The sequence below is a fragment of the Choristoneura fumiferana genome, chromosome 14, assembly GCF_025370935.1.
Source record: "Choristoneura fumiferana chromosome 14, NRCan_CFum_1, whole genome shotgun sequence".
NCBI lineage: Eukaryota > Metazoa > Arthropoda > Insecta > Lepidoptera > Tortricidae > Choristoneura > Choristoneura fumiferana.
Window position 1 is genome coordinate 2,205,855 of NC_133485.1, and position 24,516 is coordinate 2,230,370.

At 38.5% G+C, this 24,516-nt stretch overlaps 1 protein-coding gene across 1 annotated transcript; it reads left to right on the forward strand.

Moving 5' to 3' along the window:
• Positions 1 to 37: 37 nt before the first annotated feature.
• On the forward strand, positions 38 to 24,076 carry LOC141434676 (WD repeat-containing protein CG11141-like). Its single transcript, XM_074097103.1, has 9 exons — positions 38 to 447; positions 1,710 to 1,873; positions 5,174 to 5,297; positions 6,950 to 7,113; positions 8,793 to 8,937; positions 10,358 to 10,575; positions 12,287 to 12,390; positions 19,363 to 19,858; positions 20,459 to 24,076. Exons 1-9 carry the CDS (start codon positions 223 to 225, stop codon positions 20,832 to 20,834), a joined length of 2,016 nt encoding a protein of 671 aa, XP_073953204.1. The 5' UTR covers positions 38 to 222; the 3' UTR covers positions 20,835 to 24,076.
• The last annotated feature ends 440 nt before the right edge of the window (positions 24,077 to 24,516 follow it).

The window sequence follows — 24,516 nt, forward strand, 5'->3', positions numbered from 1 at the left end:
AAGGAGGGGTATGTTTCCCAATTATTTACGCTGGCAGCCCGAAAGAATGCGCGGATTTCTGATGTTGGCAGTCTTGTTTCAAATTGTCAGTGTCAGTCAGAACACTATAATTCGACCGAGGGCCATAGGAATTTTAATAAAACAAATAAAATAATCACGTCAATTATGTTATCTTGTACATTGCTCCGTTTGTCTGCATATCAGTGAAACAATAAATTTATAATGGAAGTTACGGGTGGCGCCGAGGAAGCATTTGTGCGCGAGTGGACACCGTGCACCCACATTTTGAATTTAATCCCACCTCGTATTCAGACGGGTATATTTTCTAGTGAATTATGTTTGACTTGTGTGGATGCGGTGAGCGACTACATCGCACTGGGCACCAACGTGGGGCTGGTGTACTGGTACGACAGAAAGAAGGGAAACATCCAGAGGCTGCGATGCGAGGTATGGTTCGAGTAAACAAGTCCCATATGCTGCATGTTACTTTCGTTGACCTTGTACCGCTTTCTCTAATATTTGCATGCTTCGCCACGCGATTAGCGTGCAAGGTTTACGAGTAAACAACGCGAAATCAATATTTATCAAAGTTTTTCACGTAAGATAATCCTATTTACATATGAGACAGCTTGCTACATCAACCATGTTTACACAACGGCAGATAGCGCAATAGTTACAGCACTATCGTTTTTTCTTAGTTCAGAAACCTGATTGCTGTATTGTTATGTAAATCAGATGCAACACAAACTTAATTTAAATGTCTGCTGACTTGTAGCAAGGTGACCTCAAAGTCTGTGTTCAACTTAATTATGTACATAATATAAAATAAATAATATCTCGGGACAATTTTATACCAATTGACCTAGTCCCAAAAGCTTAGCAAAGCTTGTGTTATGGGTACTAAGCAACGGACAAATATAATTATATAGATAATTAAATACATATTAAACACCCAAGACCTGAGAACAAACAATCATATTTTTCATACAAATATCTGCCCCGACACGGGTATCAAACCTGGGACCTCAAGCTTCGTATTGATAACTTTACTTAGTTACTTTACTTTGTATTGATAACTTGTTGGAGAAATTTCTACACTAAAATTTTAACATGCATTCTTTGATATTCTGTATAGGTATATATTTTTACAATAACAAGTAAGTGTAGTATACTAAGGTAAAAAAATAAACAAGATAAAGAAGTGTTTGTTCTTGATTACTGTTATGTGTGTTGTTTCTTATCTCTGGTCTAATTTTATTATAGGGTATCTCGTCTGTATCAGATTATAATTATGAGTCTTAATCACTTTTTTCTTAAGATTTTTTTTATTACTATCAACCCTTACACAAACCAAACCCTTACAAAACAGCTTTAATGTAAACATGACTTTATATTTTGTTAGAATAGTTTTTATTTATCTGGCACCCAATTAGCTTCAGGAGGCTAGTTGAGAAAACAAGATAAATACAAACTTTTCTGACAAAATATGATGGAATAACCCTCCTTCTTTGCAGTCGGGTAAAACATTATTTACTATATCTGTACAACTTTATCATAATATTGGGAGTTCAATGAATGTGAATGTTGTTGAATGGTCAACACCCCATACCAAATATGTCTAATATTCTTAATTATGAATGAAAAAACTGTTGATAATATGATTAAAATAACAAACTGTATCCCTGTTATTAATGTTACTAATATTTCAGGCTGCAGCTACCCCCATCACATTTGTAAAAATCGTGAACACCGTGGATTACATGGTGGGAGCTGGCAATGCTGCTGGTCAGGTCACGGTGTTCCAGATACCCAAGGAACACCCCGAGAACATTCCGGACACGTTGAAGCCCAAAGTCGAGCCCAAGGTTGAAAGGTCAGTTGGAAACAACTTTAATGAATAGATTTTCAACAGAGTCATGTATTGTTTTGTATTCTTCTGAGTTAAATGTGACAGTATTTATAAAATGACCATGGTACAGCACTGGCCATTATGAATTTAAATTTTATAGATAAAATACTAATAACTCTCATCTCTTTCTTACATCCTTTATCTTCAAGTCTTTTTCTAGCATAGTATGTCAACCATAGTTTCTCATCCTAGTAAATCAACAACAAATTAGTTAAGCCTTGATTAAGATTAAACCTTGCTCCCTTTACAATACAAAATAAATTAAATATAACAAAAATATGACTCGCTTTTAAATTAGTCCTGCATAAGTAAACAATAAAAATAAATATAAATAAATAAATATCACGGGACAAAATTCACACCAATTGACCTAGTCCAAAGTAAGCTTAGCAAGCTTGTGTTATGGTACTAAGCAACGGATAAATATAATTATATAGATAGATACATACTTAAATACATATTAAACACCCAAGACCCGAGAACAAACATTCGTATTTTTCATACAAATATCTGCCCGACACGGGATCGAACCCGGGACCTCAGCTTCGTATCAGGTTCTCTAACCACTAGGCCATCTGGTCGTCTAACAATATAAAACTACAATTAATTTCTTTCTAACCTGTCTAAATTGGAAAGGCCTAAAATTTCAAATTCATTTATTTATTAAAAATATATGAAAAAAGTATTGTGTAAAGTCAATAATTGTAATCATTCTGTTTTTTACCAAAGTGGCTCCGAAGCGGTATCGTTTTGTGTGCTCTGCCTGCCCCATTTGGGAATACAGGCGTGAGCGTTTTTTTAAATCTTATATTTGACGAGACTTAAGTATGCTGCTGTACTACATCAGCCTCATAGGAAATCTCTGGAACAAAATCTGAAAAATCAAACACACCTCTGCTCAGAACCTCAGATTTGAATAGAAACAAAACATTCGGTTAAAATCTTTGTATTTGTATAAAATAAATCAATTAAACAGATTATAACACTGGATAAGGGACTTTCCATCCACAAGTAAGATGCCTTAGGGATGAATCATCAGCTGTTTCTACATTAAGTAACCACATGGCACTCGCAACAAATTTTTATGTTTATGACTCAGATAACAAATAAAACTACTGTTGAAAGCACTTTTAAGCTGATGGAAAGCTTGGACTGTAAACATATAATATCACATAAATATATCATTATCATGGAATGATGAATCAAGAACTGAATTGGATTTGCAGACCTAGCTATATTTTTAGTTTTTATTTTTTTCCTAGTTTTGGGATACATTTTAATTTATGCCAGTTATTAATTTAATAAGGTAGTTAACCAATGTATTCTCAAGGTATCTTTGAATAGCTGAACTTATGAAATTTACATTTTATCAAACGCTGAGCCAGTATTGGGCAATATGTAACCTACATTGGTACATGGTTACATTTTCTAGTTAGTAATCTTAGCAACAGATTACAAAAAGTTACTGTAAAATATAGTTAAAAAAATCGGTTACTAACTACACATTGTATTAATTGCAATCCCATCCTATCCCATATTTGTAGTAATTGCAATCCTAGTTGCAATCCCATGATTGATTGTAATTGTAATTAATTTACTTGATTACATTTTCTAACTACAACTTAGCTTAGTATAAAAAGATTATATCAAATGAAAAAACCACAGATAACAGATCTACCTACCTAGATAAGCCAAGTTCCTCAATCTGTTGAAAACCAACTGTCACTTTTTTTACAAGCTTTTATTTGCAATGTGTGTGTATGTATGGGTCAAATCTTGCAAGTTATATTTTACCAGATTAATTTTACCGATCTACATGCTACACTTGCTTTAGAAAGAATTTCGTGCATTAATTATTGGTTGTTTACATTTTTTCTAGGATCCATTTGAGTATTGGGGGGTTTTCAGAGTACCCGTTTTGCCTTAATTATCCTTAATTTTCCATACAAAATTTATTAGTCAGTTTTGTGATGGTCCCTACAACATGTATTGTTAACTGCGTCTCAAAACTGACAATTAAAAGTGGGTCACTTTTTTTATTGCTTAAATCGATAGTACTCGTGATTCTGAGTAGAAATAACCGAAAATTTATTAGGTTAAAAAAAAGTACAGGGTAGACTTTTTTTCTGAAAATGCCCATTGATCGATTTAACAGATAACTAAATTTTTTTTTCTATATTCAGTTACCAAACAAAATATTCTTAAAACTAAAGTAGTTAGTAGTTATAACTTATGTAACCTGATTAATGTAGTTAGGTTACATGTAATTTTAATTACTTGTATGGTATGGTGTATGGTTGTGTTGCACTGAAGGTGAGCTCTGGTTGAGTTCGAAACGCGTCAGTGTAGTATGGTGGTGGTGATAGATGGGTTTGTGTGATTTGTGTGTGTTCTTACAGTGTGGAGGTGGAGGAACTGCATGAACACGCATATCTTGCATAAGCTTAGCTATCATAAGGTCGCGGGTAAACAAAGAAATTCTTTTAGTTCATTGATATGGATCTCCGCAAATTAAAGCCTGATTCAATAAATTAGTTACTTAACCACTTGTAGTTAACTACATGTAATCGTAATCTGTAATCAGATTTCAAAATGTAGTTAACTACGCCCTACACTGCACTGGGCGTTATTTTACATAAAGTAAGAGTCATCTTAGTTGAAGTATTGCTTTTATGTGGCACAATTATATTAGTAAAGAGTTTTCCTTCCTGTCTTTATTGTACATTTGTTTGTATTTATTCAGAATACTAAACAATCTTATTGACCTTAACCACACTAACCCATTATTTTGTGGTTTTAATTTTTTATTTAAATCATATATCCTTATTTAAGTGAAATTCTATTGTTATTATAGTGTTTTTCAATCTGTGGGTCGCGACCTCCCCGGGGGGGCCGTGAAGCAGCAGTGCTTGCACTGTTGTGTTCGGCGTGGAGAGTAAGGCAGCCGGTGAATTACTGGCACTTGAGGTGTCCCATCTTAGGCCTCTAGGTTGGCAACGCATCTGCAATACCCCTGGTGTTGCGTATGTTTATGGGTGATGTTGATCTCTTACCATCAGGAGACCCACTTGCTCGTTTTCCATCCAGTCGAATAAAAAAAAAAAAAGTAAGCTCAAAAATAAGTCAAATAAAAAAACAAGTCGAATAAAAAAAAAAAGTAAGTTCAGCAAAAATGCAAATACCTATGATCATAAAGTTGTTGTCCTAATAAATATGGTTCAAAAGAGCCAGCAAGAAAATTAAAAGAATTCTTACTACCCCCAGGTACACTATAAGTGACCTCCACAAAGCAAAGATCACCGCCATCGAGTGGTCCAAGAATGGGATGAGGCTCTTCTCCGGAGACAAGAATGGCGTCATCATCATGACTGAAATTGACTTCTACATGGTAAGTAGCACTTCCCTCTCTACACTTATGTAGATCTTTTAAACTAAGTAACGTGACGTATCGTATGCGATGTTCATCATCAGTTACATAATTTTGGAAGGTTTACATACGTTATATGATACATATACTAGCGACGCGCCCGCCTCGTTTTTGGAAAATGGAGCTGAAAAATATGAAAATGCCTTTGAGACCTTTTTTGAAATATATTTATTCAATTTAGGCCAAATAAATATATTTTGACCAACTTTCACTTCAGAGATTTTGACTGTACCTAACATTCATACTTTTTCCATCATATCATCCATAAGAGTATCAACTTGTCCCCCACCGTTTAAACACCGGCTAAAGCACAATATTCAAATCAATAATCTTTCAAACCATAACAACCTCAACGGCGATTCCTTCACAATATAATGTAAATAAAAAAAAAACTAGTATTATTACTTTAGTAAGTACGTACACAAATAAAATCCTATCGTTGTTTTATGTAACAAAAAGTTATTACGATGCTAAAGAGCTTCCGAAGGTCACTGCCAAGTATGTTCGTAACTCGATATAGTTCGAACCATTTGCGACTTTAACGTCAAATTTTTAAAGCTTAATTTTACTGATTCGGTGTTTGGCTATTTGAATGCTGTCTGAAGGGTTAATGTGCTTTTATCTATATTTTCCCGTCCAGTTCAATTATCATTAGTGTAACCGATAACGCGACAATGGTGTGATTCAATGTTCAACAGTTGACAGACACGGTAATTTCAATTCATTATTATGCCAATAATAGCGTCTTTAAGTGCGTGACCTCCTAAAGGTCGATGCTGGTATTATTGAGGGTCGTTAGGGAGGTCGGTTATAATCCTAAGACCCATGTAATTGCTGTTCATTGGTATTCCAATTAAATTTATACGCATTATGTACGGAATATTGAAATTGTAGTTTTTATATTATTTCCATGTTTTTATAGTGTTCTCTGTATTTTTTTTGTGTTTAATTTGGGTCAAGTAAAAATTGCCATCTTTACTTTTATGTCATTAATTAGCAATAGAGTTGACAGCAGGGAGTCGTCTAGGGTTGGAACGGAGGCCTTCTTAGCGGAGACGGGCGCAGATGCGAACGAAAGCGGATGCGAAGGTGAAAGTGGATGTAGAAAAAATAGTAGTTTATGGTTTATTCAACACAAAAATCACTAAAAAATTCTAAAAAAACTGCCAAATCACACTTTTTTCGGCTTTATCGTGTGACTTAAATAAACAATTACTTTGTACAAAATGGGTTAGAAAATCTTTCCCCGCAATCGTTATATCCTAGTAGCCAAATTTCCATTCGCGTTTTTTCTCAAATGCTTTTTCCCCAATATGCTTTTTTACTGAAGCTTATTTTTACAGTTGCGTTTTTTTTTTCAATCAGAATCGACACAGAAATAGACACTGTGTCTGTGTCGACTCTGATTGGGAAAAAACACTACTCTGAAAATAAGCTTCAGTAAAAAAGGATATTGGGATAAAACGCGAATGGCAATTTTGCTACTAGGAAATAACGATTTTGGAGAAAGTCGATTTCTTGCGGAACTTCCGCATTAACGGAGGCGGAGGCGATGTTCCGTTACAACCCTAGTCGTCTATTGGGCATTAACCTTTGATTTAATCTATTTTTAGCACCTCTGCAAATCCTCCGAGATCGTGAACGAAGAGCATGAGATAGTACAGATGAGTTACTACCAGAACAGTCTGCTCGTGTCGAGTCTATACCGCAGCATCGTGTGCGAGCGGCGCGACCACAAGTGGCTCGTCAACCAGCTCGGCAAGCGGGAGCGGAAGAGGTGAGCAAGTACTTTACAACTGTGTTCTTCAGTAAAATATAAAAATTCCTGAAAAAAAACGCCGACAAAAAACTACGCCAAAAAAGACAACTAAAAAGTAAAAAACAATTATGCACTACTTAGCTGTTGCCCGCGAGTCCCGCGACTTCATCTGCGAAGAATTCTCGGTCCCCCGACACCGACGACGCTTAGATAAAAAAAAAAATACTAGGTACTTATACTAAATTAAGTTAGGCTAATTTTGCGGGAAATCAGCATAGTCCCCGCGGGATAGGGTTAAACGAATTCTTCGCAGATGAAGTAGCGGGTAACAGCGAGGTAGTGCATAATTATTTTTTACTTAATTGTTGTCTTTTTTGGCGGCGTTTTTTGTCGGCGTTTTTATTTTTGCTGGTTTTTAACGGCAATCGATAGTAACCTCAAACAGCAGCATTAAAAAATTGGTGAACGGGGTCACTTTGTTGTTATGGGGTTACTTTGATCTAGAATAAAATTTCCAATTAACGATAATCAACTTTATTATTACCTAGGTATTTTAATTTTAAGATTCCACTTATAAATAACAAACATACTCGTAATTGCGGAAAATATTGTGAAACTAGGGAAAAAATAACTTATGGGGTTAATTGGGGTTGCTTTGACCAACGATCAATGTCACCCCAGACAGGTGATCAAAGACACAAGTTCCTTGTTATTCTGTCCCGTTGTGCAAGAGACAAGACTGATAGCGTTTCTTGTAAAAAATGTTATAATAGGTATGCTGCTAATGCGCTTAGCAGATAGTCCATAAAATAACGGGTTATAACTTTGGCAAAATCGTAAGTTCATGAAGTTTCATTACAGAAAACGTATAGAAAATCATGGTTTTAAAGAGTAGTCTAGGGGACGTAACCGTGCCAACGAGCGAGGTTTGAGAAAAAGTTCAAAGACCCTTGTGTTTAAGCACATTAAGACTACGTACGCACTGTACGGCTAAACGACTGTTGTAGGGCATCGCCTCACGTCAAAGTATCGCTTGAGAAAGAGACGGCGCGCTAAAACCGTGCCAATAGTGCCTACGTAGTCTAAGTTAATTTTACGTACACACCATAAATGCAGAAAATACTCGATTTCAATTACTAATGCTAAAACAAAGTTTTTTTGAAGTCGGTTAAAAACAAAAACATTATTCAATAACAAGCAAGGAAAACGAAAACCTAGGATTACTTTCAATAATATGCATTTTTTTTGGTGCCGTTTATGATGTGCCCCCAAGACGTGATGCCCTAAGCAATATTGCTTAATTTTCTTATGGGCTAATCCGGCACTGCTGATACCACTCTATGGCCGAGGCCGTACTACAGCTAAACCGCCGCGGTTTTTAACCGCGTGACTTTGTGAATCAAGTAAAAATGCAAGCGGCTGCACTGGCTTTAGGTAAGTTTACTTGATTATAACGAGACGCGGTTAAAAACCGCGGCGGTTTAGCCTCAGGATGTGTCAGGCATTTTAGCACGCTCCGCTGTGGCAGATATATTAATGCAGGCTGCGGCGTGCATTGAAGGTAGGCAGCGCTAGTGTTGCCGACCCTACTGCGGGAGGGTGGCGAGCTGCCGGCGCAAACTAGCAGCTAGAATTGACGCACTACACGCCGATGAATGCAGATGACTGTACAGTGTACCTTTTGTCGTATGTTGCAGCCTGTGCCGGCTGGGCGCAGTGTTCCAGCACTCGTACTCTCTGGGGGCGGCCGGCGGCGCGCCCGTGGCGTACTGCGCGCGGCCCGGCATGCGGCTGTGGCGGGCTGACCGGAGCGGCGCCGTACTGCACACGCTCATGTTCAAGGTACACGCCACTAGCTGCGGGCGCGCCCGTGGCGTACTGCGCGCGGCCCGGCATGCGGCTGTGGCGGGCTGACCGGAGCGGCGCCGTACTGCACACGCTCATGTTCAAGGTACACGCCACTAGCTGCGGGGCGCGCCCGTGGCGTACTGGCCCGGCCCGGCATGCGGCTGTGGCGGGCTGACCGAGCGGCGCCGTACTGCACACGCTCATGTTCAAGGTACACGCCACTAGCTGCGGGCGCGCCGTGGCGTACTGCGCCCGGCCCGGCATGCGGCTGTGCGGGCTGACCGGAGCGGCGCCGTACTGCACACGCTCATGTTCAAGGTACACGCCACTAGCTGCGGGCGCGCCCGTGGCGTACTGCGCCCGGCCCGGCATGCGGCTGTGGCGGGCTGACCGGAGCGGCGCCGTACTGCACACGCTGATGTTCAAGGTACACGCCACTAGCTGCGGGCGCGCCCGTGGCGTACTGCGCGCGGCCCGGCATGCGCTGTGGCGGGCTGACCGGAGCGGCGCCGTACTGCACACGCTCATGTTCAAGGTACACGCCACTAGGTTCCACCACGCACCCAACCACAGCACTGCTTAGTCGTCCGGCGTCCACTCGTTGTCGACAGTTGGTCCACGGGCGGACGCCGCGTTGACCTGAGCTGACCGTGAGTGGACTTGCGTGCTCCACGAATTTCTTGAGTAGTCCTTTTTGTTACGAATTTTTCTTAGTAAATTTCGTATCAAAACGGACACAACCATACAATATTTTGGGGATACATCTTGAGACCCTGTTTTCCAGCTCTGAATCATGGACTGAGTCTACCTCCCAAATTTGGTTGAAATCGGAGAGATAAACTCAGGGTACAACGGTAGATAGAAATGCCCATTTTCTCAATAACATTATAGTAAAAGAGCACAACAGACAAGTATGCACACTTCTATGCGCTGCTTCTATCTTATGCGCGCACACATTTAAGCCGCGCGATGTACTTTTGTTCGTAGTGAACCTACTTTGTTCTCTTTTGCTATAATAACATAGTATTTTTCACACCTCTCCTTCATAAAAGTAACATTTCCTCCCTGACGAGAGGGAGCAAAGTGCAACTTTTCTGTTCAAGGCTTTTCGAAGTGTTTTATTGCAAATGCTATTTTTTTTAAGTTAATAATTGGTAAAGCCACGCCACTTTCTATGCTGGCTGTTCTCTAATAATATTTAGATTTTTTTTCAAGTTCCTTACTGCTCGGTGTGAAAAGTTGTATGAGCCACTCGGGAGCAAAATTATTTTCATCTTGGGCGTTAACACTTGAATCCATCATTACGCTCAGGATTCTATTGTAGAATCCTTCGCTACATTCTGGATTCAATGTACGCCCTCGCCGTAAATACACCATTTTGCTCCCTTGTGACACAAATAACTATTGTCCCCAGGACGCAATCGCGAACCCTTTGACGGTCGCGGAGCTGCTGAACCCAGCGGCGCGCAAGCGCAGTCACGCGGAGGCGGGGGTGGGGGGGGCGGGCGAGTACAACCTGGGCCCGCTGCACGTGTACCGCGACGCGTTCCTCGTGGCGCACAACGAACACTTCCTGTACGTGCTGGACCCCGACTCGCTAAGGGCCACCGCCGTCGTCGACGACCTGCGCCGGTGAGTGCCCGCAACAAAGCGGTCAATGACGTCACCAGAACCTTGTCCAACTAAACAAAATGGCGCGGTTTCCCAGAGAGCGGCAATGAGGGCTATCGCGTGAGAATTCGCCGCTAGAGGCGCTAGTGTAGCGTGAGGTCTCCGAAATGTCAAATCTCATAGTTTTTGGGTGAGCTACGCGGGTTTATTTATAATTAGAATAATTTTGAGAATATTTTGCATTACCTGAAATTAATGAAGGCAATTATGCGTTCCGGGGCAATGAATGTCTGTGTTTTGAGACAGTTTTGTCTTTCGGAAACTTTTGTCCTCCCTTTTTTTCCGAACAAAACGGGACTACGCAACGCTGTGGTTGCTCGATATTTTTATGGTACGGTTTTAAGGTGTATTAAATATGATTTTAATCTAAACTTTGTTTTCACGCCCGTAATAACAGACTTTGAAAGCCACACTTAAAAACCTTACGCAACAGTGGCGCCATCTAGAAAGACAAAAAACGATAGCCCTCATTGACACCGCTCTCTAGGAAACCGCGCCATTCCTTCCACATATGTAGACAACGTTCTAGTGAATCCATTCACCGCCCCTATTACGGCCGCTACATGACGGCACCGCTAATCCTAAGAAACCAAAGCTTTAGGGTCTTTCCACACGTTTTGTTACGCCCTGACGACGCGCGTTTTTTATGCGCGCGTCCTCATCGCGTTTTGGCAGATTTTACACGTTTTTGGCGCAAATGAAACGCACTGTAAGCGCGCGTTTGTATCGATACAAATGCGCGTTCGAAGTTCGTTTAAAACTCAACGCAGCGCACCTCAGCGTAGTTAGAGCAGGGTACTCAAAGTGGGGTACGTGAACCCTAGGGTTCGCTATTCGACGGTAGGGGGTTCGCGACAAGGTTTACGTGACTCCAAAACCACCAGGCTGCAAGACTAGCAAGATGATTAAGATTGGTTTTTGGAGTCTTTTACTATTAGTTAGTTTCTCCAACAGTCAAGTTTCTTTGGGGGGGGGGTGTGTAGTTTCTTTGGGGGGGGGGGGGTGTTTCGCTATCGTCTAGAAACTTTAACAGGGGTACGTGGAGCCATAAGTTTGAGAAACCCTGGGTTAGAGAAACGTGGCGTGGGTGAATATTCGGGCGTTAGTACCGCCGTCATTGTTCTCAACACTTTTTTGATCAGATTTCTTTAGCAAAAAGGTACAACAAACATCAACATCCGACACATATTGATGAACACATGTTGACACATGTGATATTTATTGTACCTATTTCACGCAAGAATCGTGTGCAAGATTAAAACGTGCCGGTTTCCTTGTTTCCCAAGTGTGTTCACACGTCAGCGCTTTTAAATCGTTGAGCTTTTTGTCGAAGACTGTTGAATTTTTGACGTTGAGCGGCGAGCGATAAAGTCGAATCTAATTTAACGCCGGTTTTATAACGCAACGCTTTACAAACTCTCGTGCAAATGGAGCTTTAAACACGACAAGCGATAAAATCACAGGTCGAGCCTAAAGATTTATTTTGTTCATCCGCTACGCTACAAATGATTGTTCATGCACCTCCATCACTTCCACCTCCACACCGTAAGAACACAAATCCAACTATCACCACCACCACACAACACACTCGTTTCGAACTCAACCAGAATTCATCCTCAGCAACAACCGTTCACCATGCCACCAGATGTTAGTATTGTACCGTTGGTTCCAGGATCCTGTCGGTGGCGGTGAACAAGGACGAGATCTTCGTGCTGGAGGGGCCGCGCTCGCTGCTGCGGCTCGCGCACGCGCCGGAGCCCGCCGCGCTCGCCTCAGGTCTGTGGGGGCGCTCCTGATCACCACCACTTCTTTTTTCCCTCAACGTCAACATTTTTAACCGTTTTTTCCCTACCCGATTCTGATAGTGCTTCATGACATTCTTGGCCCCTCCCCTTTGCCCATGCCACAATCACGTGATGTTTATTATTTTTTAACCCATCCCCGTTTGATAATGATCAATTTGCCCCCTTTCTCCAACTTTTCTGGTGATACTCGCCTTAGATATGTGGGAGTGCCCATAATCACGTAAAAATTCTGTTGGTAAGAGTCCCTTATTCTTGTTTGTGCCCTTGCACCGAAATTCCTTATTTTTATGATCACGTCACGTCAGCTTCTTCGTCTTCCCCTCCCTTCAAGCTTAAATCACATCATGTTTTATGACTATCATGTGATACTTCGTCAGAATCTTCCCTTCCGCTGCCAAACATGCCCCCCACCCTCTGTTTATATTTCATGATAATCTCAATCCCCAATGAGGGCTTAAAGACAGGCGAAATATCGCTAGATGGCGTTAGCATCGTGAGATTTTTTGACGTTACGGTCGTGCTTGCAATTGGCTAATAACTAAATGAGCCAATGAGGGCTATCGTTTTTTGTCTCACTAGATGGCGCACTGTTGCGTGAGGTTTTTAAGTGTGGCTTTCAGGGTCTGTTATTACGGCCGTTAAAACAAAGTTTAGATTAAAATCATATTTAAAACAACTTAAAACCGTACCATAAAAATATCCAGCAACCACAGTGTTGCTTAGTCCCGTTTTGTTCGGAAAAAAAGGGAGGACAAAAGTTTCCGAAAGACAAAACTGTCTCAAAACACAGACATTCATTGCCCCGTAACGCATAATTGCCATAATTAATTTCAGGTTATGCAAAATATTCACAAAAAAAATCTTATTATAAATAAACCCGCGTAGCTCACCCAAAAACTATGAAATTTGACATTTCGGAGACCTCACGCTACACTAGCGCCTCTAGCGGCGAATTCACTCGCGATAGCCCTCATTGCAAGTAAGACCGTAACGTCAAAAAAAACCTCACAATACTAACGCCATCTACCGATATTTCGCCTGTGTTTTTGCCCTCGCCTGTAGCCCCGGTGGTTTTGTAGCCATGTAACTAGTCAGCTGTGTTGGATCCATTTCGTTCTTTCGCGCAGAATTCATTTTGCGATGTGTTGATGGTGATGGCTACAATTTTTATAATTAGCTGTCAAATCTTTCCGTTATTCCATGCTAGGTGGTATTTTGTGTGCTATTTTCGTTTACGTATTCGTACAATAGACGCAATAATATACTATTTTCGTAAAGTTCTAATTAAGCTCCTAGGTATAGAAATTATTACTTTTTTACGACCAATAATTGCCAAGATTTCAAAGTGTGTATGATTGCACACGTGAGCATTTCCACCAAACTGGTTTTGGAAAAAATAATATGTTTTAATATTAAGACATTTCCTCCTATTTGTTTTATTCCGTGGATTCATTTACAACTTTAAAAAAAGTATCTTTATGTAACCTTATTACAACGTACCCAGCGACCTAAACTGCTTGCCTGGAAGCATCAAATTGGCAATTGAGACTTCTTCAAGAAAGTAATCTAAGACTGTAGAAAATCCTTGTGAAAATAATCATTCAGTAGATAAATATATTTGATACTGAATTCGAGGTTGTGCAATTTAAAAAAAAATTGGCTAGCTAAAAAATATGTGGTGTACATTGTTTTGTTTAAAGACAGCAAAAACTGTATCCATTGAATACGAAGCGAGCATTTTTCTGTTTATTTCGCACACGAAATATAACACCAGCACACCAGGCAAGGTAAACGTACGAGTGCTCGTCACGTCACTGTCCTAATAGTTAGCATCTTCAATCAAAATAATAATTAATAGAGAGAGATGACAGCAGGGTGTCATCTATTGCGCATTATCATGTCGAGCACTCGGCCGTTTACCTTAACTACTGTGCAGCGAACGAATCTGTCGCACAATAAACAGAAAAAAAATTAGGTCCCATTCAAAAAATCTGTAATTACTTTTTTAATGCAAAGAAATAAGACAAAATCATTGACATTGACAAAATATTGTGTTAAACAAATCTGTATTTATCTTGAATGTCCGTCCTTTGGGTTGTATTTATTTTAGTATCATTTATATCATAAATAATTAACAATTAAAAGTGCCTTATAGCTTTATAACTAAGTACTTATAACGAAATAATGACTGGGTTAGAAGTAGATCCCTCTATGTATATGGCCTATGCCAACAAAAATAGCTCTAAAAGCCACCCCTCTTTTTACTTGGGGGGTAAAATATATGCTTTACATATTTAAAAAGTATTGCCACAACAAAATTAATCGCGCCTAAATTGACAATTGTTTGTAAACTAACATGTGTTAAACGCATGTTCGATGGTTGTCTAAAGGTAACACTGTTATTGAATTGGTGCAGATACATTTTAGGGATTTGGGTGCTTGTTAAATTTAATAATGCATGTCCTTAACACACATTTCGAAGTATGCACAAATGTAAATAATTACTAAAATAATTTAATGAAATGTTAATAAGTATTATTTAGTATTTAAGCTGTGTACGCTTTGTGACGCGATATTTCAATTATCAAAATATTTTGTTGAAACCACTGGTACTTAACTGAACTATAAAGTAACATATCAGAGTTTTTGTTATTTTTCATCACACTTGCTCGTAAACAGTGTCGTAACATGCAGGCTACCTTGGTTGCAACCCCCAAATAAAACCCTCGACCTTAATGTGCTTGTCATGAAACCCGTGGTCGGTCGCATGAATCGCGCGTACACATTTTGTTGTCATGAAGCCCAAGGTCGGTAAATGAGTCAGTGCCCGTACTGATGGTGCTGCGCGCGCTGCTGCAGGACCACACGCACACGCGGCTCAGGCACATGCTGAGGGAGGGGAGGGGGGGCGGCGCTGCCAAGAGCGCAGCTTAAGGTATCGCCAATATTTGGAACAATTATATTTTTTCTTTTACAAATATAAAATTTTACTCGCAAATGTGATGAAAAACATTGTATGCCGCACGGGCGGTACTAGAATTACGAACATCGACTCATTAAAGCCCTCAGTCTTCGACTTCGGGCTTCTAATAGACTCTCGTTCTTAATTCCTTATTTACCGCCCTTAAAACACAATGTACTATGAATGTATCACCAGAATTCCAATATGTCCCGTTGTATTTTTAATAAACCAGAAAAGAGCTTCTTAGATTTAACGAGTTACTTTTTTACAAATAGTACATAAGCGATAGTGCCTTAACTGATACCAAATAAGGACCATTGTATTTAACGTTATATTAGTAGTTAATCCAGTTCATAGCCACGGCTGGGCTTCTAAAAGTGGGATGACTGAGATTAATTAGTTTTAATTAGTTATTAACACGTAAAAAGTCATTAAATGTTACCGAGGTTTTTTTAATTCGATATTTGAATATTGGTAGTTAATGTGTTCTTTAGGTTATTCGAGTAAGAATTTAAATTTGTTGTAAAGCAGATTGATTGATGTAGAATCTTACTATTCCATAAAAATAGTCGCATCCAGTGACGTAAATGAACTGCAATGGATACAAATATCGATCAATTTTATTTATCATTTGATGCACGACTTTATAATTATTAAATGACGTCTTTCAGAGTGACATCGTAGCATGCCATTAGGAATGTCAAATTTTAACTGGTGTAGGGAGATCTCTTGAACTAACTTTCTGGTTTAGGAGATTTTTCCATTGAAAATTATTATACTTATATTAAGTAACTAAAGAAATAGATTGCTAAGCTTCACATCTATTGTATCTTAATTGTTTTGCGCCTATTTATGTGGTACAAGGTTAGTTTAGTTTTATCAGAAGTGACTTAATTTTTAACCGACTTATGTACTTATTTTACTTTTTAAATTTTAATTTTTAACTAAACGTAACTTTCTTACGAGTGATACGCTGTATAATTTTTGTTTTATGCATTTATTTTAGTGCTACGCCAGGGTCCAATTATTATTTTCATGTATTTTCATTGTATTTTGAACGACCAATATTATTTAATTATTTGTAGTAATGCAATCACCATTTTTGTATGTATTCTTTCATTTTATTGCTTTTGATTAGATATTATTGCATGTTCATTAATCATTTGATTATAGAATCCGGCAATTAAGAGCAGGATATAGATAAAAACTTAACTAAATATCTTTATACACCATCAGTGGACATTATTATTGATGATAATAATAATAATTGATTTACTATTTGTCTACGAGGAATGAAAAAATGTTATTTTGACAGATCGACAAATCCTTAATGTTATTATCAGATTTTGAAAAATGAAGAGGTTCTCAATTTGGTCGTATTTTTTGTTTGTTATCTCAGAATACCGTCAATTATAAAACAATCGATTAGGAAAAATCTCTTTTTTTTTTGTTTGGGAGGGTATACTTCTCGTTTGGTCCCATTTACATTGGCTCCTAATAACACTTCGTTTATTTTAGGACTAGAAACAAGATAAGCAATCTTGACGTGTCTTTTTATTGAGAAACACTTGAAAAATAAGTCACAACAAATAAGTATCAATTATAGAGCACATATATTGGTCATTTACATTCTTTTTGTTTCATAATGAAACGATAATCTCTTAATTTTTTAATCGTTGAAATTATGTTAACTTCACCTGCACATTCAACTTATGTATTGTATACGTGTCTTATCAGTCTTTATCATTGCCATATATAAATATATTTTATTTTCAAAACCTATGTATTTTTATTTTCCTTTCCTTTTGTTGTTTCAATATTTATATATTCGGGCAATGGCAACGCGCATTGCTTTGACACGTATGGCAAGCGATTGTAAGTTTTGTGTGGAGGAGTGAAGCTGGATATTTATATGGGATTGAGAGTTATGTGTAAGACTTAGTGGATGTCTAAACAAATGGATAAACATGTACATCAATAGTACTTTTGTATAATACAGTTTAAACTTGGTTTGTTTGTGTGTTTGAAAGTTAAAACTGTTTAATATCGAACTACTGGACTTGCACTTGCTATCCCGAGAAATTATAAATCTATTATCTACGGGACGCGGATTAAGTTATGGGAAAAACATAGTATTGCGTCACAGAGTACCTAATGTGAAACTAAACATCCCAGCCTATATACGTCCCACTGCTGGGCAGTCCTGTGCAGTATGAGAGGGCTTGGACCGTAGTCCCACGCGGGCCTAGTGCGGATCGGGTACATCACACACACCATTGAATTACTTCTCAGGTTGTGCAGGTTCTTTTGCGATGTTTTCCTTCACCGTAAAGCTCGTGGTAAATTTCGAATGTAATTTCGCACATGAATTTCAAAAAACTTAGATTTGCGAGCCCGGAGATGAACTCACGATCCTCTGCTTGAGAGGGTCCAGGTCAAACCACTGGGCCGCCACGGCTGTTCGAATCGGCTGAACTTAAAACTACTACAATCAGATCAAAGCATTACCTAAGTCATATTATTTTAATACATACATACATGACGATCGGTTAGGTTAACGTGATTCAATACATTAGCCTGTAGTGGTTCCCGACTCTATGACCACAGAATAAATAATAGTACTACGTACTGCTATGACGCTTTAAGTCCCGGGTTCAATTCATGTGTGTGTAAAAAATACGAATATTTTCTCTCGCGTTTATCATGTACATATCCATCTAACATATGTTTATACATAACTATGTTGCATAGTTCCCATAGAATTAACTTATTTGGGATTAAGTTAAGTCAAAGAATGTCGAAAAATTAAACAAAAATTAGGCCCTTATCACACGTGCTAGCAGCGAGCGCAACGAGTTCGCCGCGGCTGATATGTGTATAGAAAAAAATATTGAACCGACTACAAAAAACCATGAAAATATTTTTCTACAAGTTTGAAGTCGGTGCCTCAGCATGAGCCAGCAGGAGTGGAACTAATAGTCGTCTACCTCACCTACATACTATATATTGACTTCAATAGTTCAATCACTTCTGCTGGCTCGTGCTGAGGCACCGACTTTAAACTGGTAGAAAGATATTTTCATGGTTTTTGTAGTCGGTTAAATTTTTTGTTATAAATTATTATTTTTTACGCTTTTTAGTGTAAATAATCTAAGATAAAATACAACTGCTCGTCACCTTTTACGAAAGACTGCTTTTTCTGACACAGGAACGTTCATTCTTGAGGAATCCTGGTGCTTTACCACCCGTTCCATTTCACCATGCATTACGACGAGCATAAATAAATTGCTTAGCAACTTTGTTAAAGTAATTGAAATTCAACCCGTGAAATACTTGTTATTTAGTAGCTCCGGTGGTCAACTGTGGTCTTCATTATCAGTTCTACTAAATATATCCAAATTGCCATAGGTATCCCTACAATATTTGAAGAGTTCCTTCGATTTCCTTAAGATCCAATCATCAGATCCTGATGTGGTGCTTAGGGAACCTAATTGAAGGTATTCCTATATAAACGATTTTTTTTTAAATCGGTTCACAAATGAAATGACGTAGTTCTGAGGTAACAAACAAACATAATAATTATAAAAAAAAGTACAACCGAATTGATAACCTCCTCCTTTTTTTGAAGTAATTTAAAAACACGCTCGTAACTCGCAAATGTGAAATAAGGCCCTTAAGGTTGGCAGCTCATTTTACAGATAAAATTTACATTGTTACTCAGAAGCAGAACTCGCTGACTAGGTATAATTGAGTTGATTGAGTTTATTTCGTAAAAATTCTTATCACTAATAACTGAGTAGGAATACTGGCAATCACCGTAGTATCTTTTTGCTTCGGGTTGCCTGTATAAAACATTCACTTCCCGCCAATGTTGTCTCATAAGGTTTACGCTTTTATTCCCATGTTTTCGGATTTTTTACCAGGAGATCCAGGTTTACGCTAAATTAAAATTGTGCTAATAAAAATCGCTTTTTCTTACAGAAGAATCGATCAACCTGATGACCAAGTCGCTGACGACAATTCAGCAAGCTGTCAACACCGTCCGCGACTACACGCACATCGACCAAACCGTGCCCTTCATCACGAGCGTCCTCGAAACGCCCATCTCCATGCTCACAAAGAACGAACTCATCGACACCGGCGTTGTCGCCAACGCGGAAGAATGCTTCGAACTACCCCCAATAAAACATCTACCTTACGACATCTCGAATAACGTTCTGGAATCAATCATCAACGAGTTCAAAGATGTCTCGACTGAAGCCGAAGAAATAAGGAAGGTTAAGTCTGAGGAGCTGCAAAAGAAGTTGAAGCTGTATAACAGTATTATGGAGAGGAAGTGTGACGAGGAGTTGATCCATAGTAGGAGGAGTAGGCGGAGAGAGGTGGGGTCTGGAGGGGGCACGCCGCGCGCCGTCACGCCCGCGAGGACAGACGTCAGCTACACCAGCCCGTGTCTTATGAATATGAGCGTTTATGGGTATGTATCATGATCTCGCATGATGTAACGCCTGAATCAATTAATTATAAGGTAGCTTCGAATTATTCTGGAATATTTCAGCAGATGGGGTTAGTTCGACTCAATGGCGGACTAACAGTGGGGCGGAAGGGGGCCCGCTTCGGGCCTCTAGTCGCGGGGGCCTTCAAATGTCCGCAAGTTATCTTGATAAAGTCCCTCAACAAGGCTAAAAATATGCTTGGTGCATCAACTTCTAATACTGGGCCCCAAACGAGCTTAGTCCGCCATTGATTTGACTGACCACCCCGTTTCAAGATTTTTCAAACTTAGTTGACAAATGTTTCAATACAATGATTGCTGTTCAAAGGTTCTACCTTTTTGCCATAATCTAGTGTCGCATAGTATCGTTTGGCATAATTATCATATCGCCAAAACTAATATTGCATAATCTTGTTTAGCCAGTCGAAAAGTTATATTAAGCTACAATTTTGTACCAAAAGAATACTATATACACAATTTTGAATAAATATGTATTTGCCAAGTCACAGGAAATCTGCTTATAGTTTAAGAACATACATGATTCAGGTATTTGATACAATAACTGCCTCTTTCTTTTTCCAGGAACATCGAACCGCAAAATGACGACCTTCTAGAGAAGCAAATAGAAGAAAAGGAAAAAATATTAGCGAAAATGCTGAACCTGGATTCTCTGAGCATCGTAACTAAAGCAGAAAACAAAGTCTTCAATGACGATGCTGTCGTACCGACCTACAAGGATCATGTTCCTTCTGAAAAAATCATGACAGAGGTAAAACCAAAGATTATTAATAAAGAAACGACAGCAGTAGATTTGGTACCGAAAATAGTTAAGCTGCCTAACAATTGGAACCTAGAGAATATAGAACTGAGATTAGAAATGCAATCGAACGGCATTAAGGATGCTAAGAATTTAATATCACCAGACGAACATTTGGACAGCGATTGGGAAATAATCTGATAGTAGGTTAAGTTGTTTGAAATCGAATCTTTGCACTCGAACGAAACCACAGGAATCAAAATAAATAGGTATTAGAAGTCGCTATATTATAATAGTAGTTATAATAGTGTTATTCTCGAAAATCTAAATAAACCTTAATGGTTATGGAATACAAAAAACAAGAGGAAGTTCAACTGAGTATAGTTACGTCAATTTCGCTGTCAAAATTGGATTGATAATTCGATTAGCATCCAGTTGTTCTGTAGCTGTGTTCAATCTAAATGCTTTGGCATAGAATTCATCTTGCAATGCAATATTTTAGAGATATAATATCGGGTAATGGCATTTTTTTTATAAACAGCTTTACGCTACTCCACGCTAGGTAGTAGTATATTTTGTATGCAATTTTCATTTACATACCTGTAGAATAGACTGAGCTATAAACCGTTGCTGTAAAGTGACCAATAAACGCCAAGATTTCAAAATTATTTGAATGCGCATGTAAGCATTTCTGGCGACACTGGTTCTGGTACAAACCGGGACTTATTACATTTCCTCTAGTTTTTTCTATTCCGTGCTTGCGCTTAAATGACAACTCGGGCCAAGCGCCAGGACCCACTCGTAATTAAATTAGGAAATAATTTTCCCCTTACCAGTGCTGGTATGTAAGATGGTTAGGGGAACAAGGGGAATTGTGACTCAGCACGCACCTCGCAGTCTTCGTAACATTTATCCAATAACACTCTTTTTGCAACGGGGGTAAAGGGTGCAATCGGCTAGCCGGTTTGCCATTTTACAAGGGGCAACAAGCTAAATATAGTGTTGCAAACAAATTTAAATAGCTGCACATAGGTAGATATCTAAACACTTGACAACTCATAAAAGAGATAAAATACATCTAGATTGCAACAAGAAATCACACAATCAGTGTTAGGGACAGGTAGTATTAGGTCAAGTGACTAACGACGATTTGTTACAACAGAACCGTATAACATTGGAAATTAACTTATTGATTGCACATAGAATGTAGATATACACTTATGCCTTGTGGGAATCGCGTCATCCCGAACGCTGTGTGATTTTATAAACTTAAAATATCGTCCTCGCTGTATTTGTTTTCAGTGTTTGTAAATTGAAAAATAGGTAGCATTTACTATGAAGAAATAAAATTAAATAAATGTTGCAGCTAAAATTTTGACTTAACAAATATTCACAATTTTGCCTCTAAAACCTAAAGCTGGCTTTAATAAGTGATCAAATATCAATAAGGTAGCACGTTTAAATAAGACTTGCATACAATAACAATAAATTTATTATGATTAGGTTAGTTAGTTTTAGTGTCACGATTTTTTGTCATATCATTGTGCCTCATTTATTTTGTATCTTTAAGTCGTGAATTAAAATCAGCATCATAAGTCCACTTTATATTGGAATTATTACTAGTGTTTACACCATCTGCGATGGTGATATAAATTTAATGAACTATGGAAATTAATGCGGGTCGAAACGAGGTCCTAGAGGTCTCTACTCCAAGAATAAACTCGAGGTCCATGTTGAAACATTAAATCACTTGAGTTGCCGCTTTATATGCATTTAAATAAAAAATAAGTGGGTTTACCTACGCTAGCTGACGCAGTTTGCACGGTGGACGCCTTTTGAAAAATACTATGAGCAGCATTAACTGCACCCGGATGGATTGACCGTGCACCCGCGCTATCTAGCGTAGGCTCTTATAGTGGAGTTAATCATAATATTTGAGCAAAATATTCATCAATATAGCTTATTTTATATTATTTTAGTTGTATTGTTGTTCCGGTGATATATTTAGTGGTAGCTCTCTTATAATTATTGCCTTTCTTATGTTGTTTATTGTTTTTATAGGTCATCTTTCAGTGATATTTTTATTGTTTAATGATGTTTAACTTTTTGTTATCAAGTATTGTTTTGGATCTCGACGCACATGGCAGAGAAAATTTAAGTATTCGTTTTGATCTGTAAATTATTTATTTTTACAACGTTGGAGTCAAAAATTATGTGCGATAGTTTTTATGTGCATAATATTTTATCTTTTTTGTATTATAGAAGTGATCCGACATATCGGAGCAAAGGAGCGATTAAGGTGTTCAAAAATAGATGAACACGCTCTAAAGAGATACCATTTAAAAAAGTCTTGTTCACATCTTGACAATCGTTTTACACCGCTAAGTTTTATGAAATCACAATAAAATAGGTATTGTTTGACAAGATCTGAAATCAATTAGGTATAAGAATTAGTAGTATGAACAATATTATTATGCGGTTATCTGAACTGCACCTTAATATTATTTGTCTAAGGTGTACATTTAATACCAGTGTAGATGTTCTCACTTTGTACTTACATGCTCACATGTTATTTTTGCAAGATATCTTCATTTGAATTTGTACCTTACAATCGCCGTACGCGGAGACTTCCTTAACTGTAATTGGGCATTTCTATCTACCGTTGTACCTTGAGTTTATCTCTCCGATTTCAACAAAATTTGGGAGGTAGACTCAGTCCATGATTCTGAACTGGAAAAACAGGGTCTCCAGATGTGTCCCCATAATATTGTATGGATGTGTCCATTTTGTTTCTTAACAAAACGTAAAGATTAAGGGCCACGTATTTTAAATTCCTGTTATTTTATGTAACCGATGTCTGTGGGGCAACTCTGAAATTCGAATAACACCGTCCCTCTTACCATTCATTACATAAATGTTAATAGCGTGAGCGGGACGGTACGATACAAAGTTTGAATTTCGCACTTCGCAGTATAAGGCCTGGGATGCCATCTCTGTTCAATTAAACCAAATAAACCAGAGCGACATCATTAATATCTGTGCATAAGGTAATAGAAACTTAAACAAGCAAGGAATCAGGGATTAAATCCTAGTGACTGCTCTGGGGCCGTATTGCCAAACGTTTCTGACGCTAGCGGTCACAATCAAATGGCAGTTTTTTATTCGAAATCTGTCCTTTGATTGCGATCGCGAGCGTCAGAAACGTTAGGCAAGACGGCCTCTGGTCGACTTCTATATACTCAAGGAACATAACGTGAACTATGGTCCCAATATCTCTATCCTGCTTGAATGAGGGAGATGCAGGCGTTTTAACAAACACGTGCAGTGCCATTTGCAGGGTGAAAGCTCATTGCCGAACAAACCTAGATATAATTTACTGCCTGTTATACGTAACGTTTTTAGTGAGATCGTGTGCTGCATTTTGTTTTATGCTAATAAAGTATTTATCAAAATTTATTGTTTTCATTACATTATATAGCAGATAGTTAAAGGTCAATGGCAATCAATGTTTTTAGGGTTCCGGAGCCAAAATGGCAAAAACGGAACCTTTATAGTTTCGCCATGTCTGTCTGTCTGTCCGTCCGTCAGCGGCTTTGCTCAGGGACTATCAATGCTAGAAAGCTGTACCTACCAGTGGGGGTGATTTTTTTTTCTCATCCAACCTTATAGTGTGGGGTGTCTTTGGATGTCTTTTAAAACCATTAGGGGTTTGCTAAGACAATTTTTCGATTCATTGATTTTTCTGCGAAATATTCATATTTAGTGCAAATTTTCATTCAAATCGAGCGTCCCCCCCCCCCTCTACAATCTAAACCAGTGGGTGGAAAAATTTAAAAAAAAAACAGGATGGTAGTTAAGAATATTTTGCTTGAGAATATATAGT

What these genes read in the sequence shown, in the direction of transcription:
- LOC141434676 (XM_074097103.1), top strand. Translation starts at nt 223, where the DNA reads ATGGAAGTTACGGGTGGCGCCGAGGAAGCATTTGTGCGCGAGTGGACA. An exon ending in TCCAGAGGCTGCGATGCGAG is followed by an intron (nt 448 to 1,709) that starts GTATGGTTCGAG and finishes CTAATATTTCAG; the next exon opens with GCTGCAGCTACCCCCATCAC. An exon ending in GTCGTCGACGACCTGCGCCG is followed by an intron (nt 10,576 to 12,286) that starts GTGAGTGCCCGC and finishes CGTTGGTTCCAG; the next exon opens with GATCCTGTCGGTGGCGGTGA.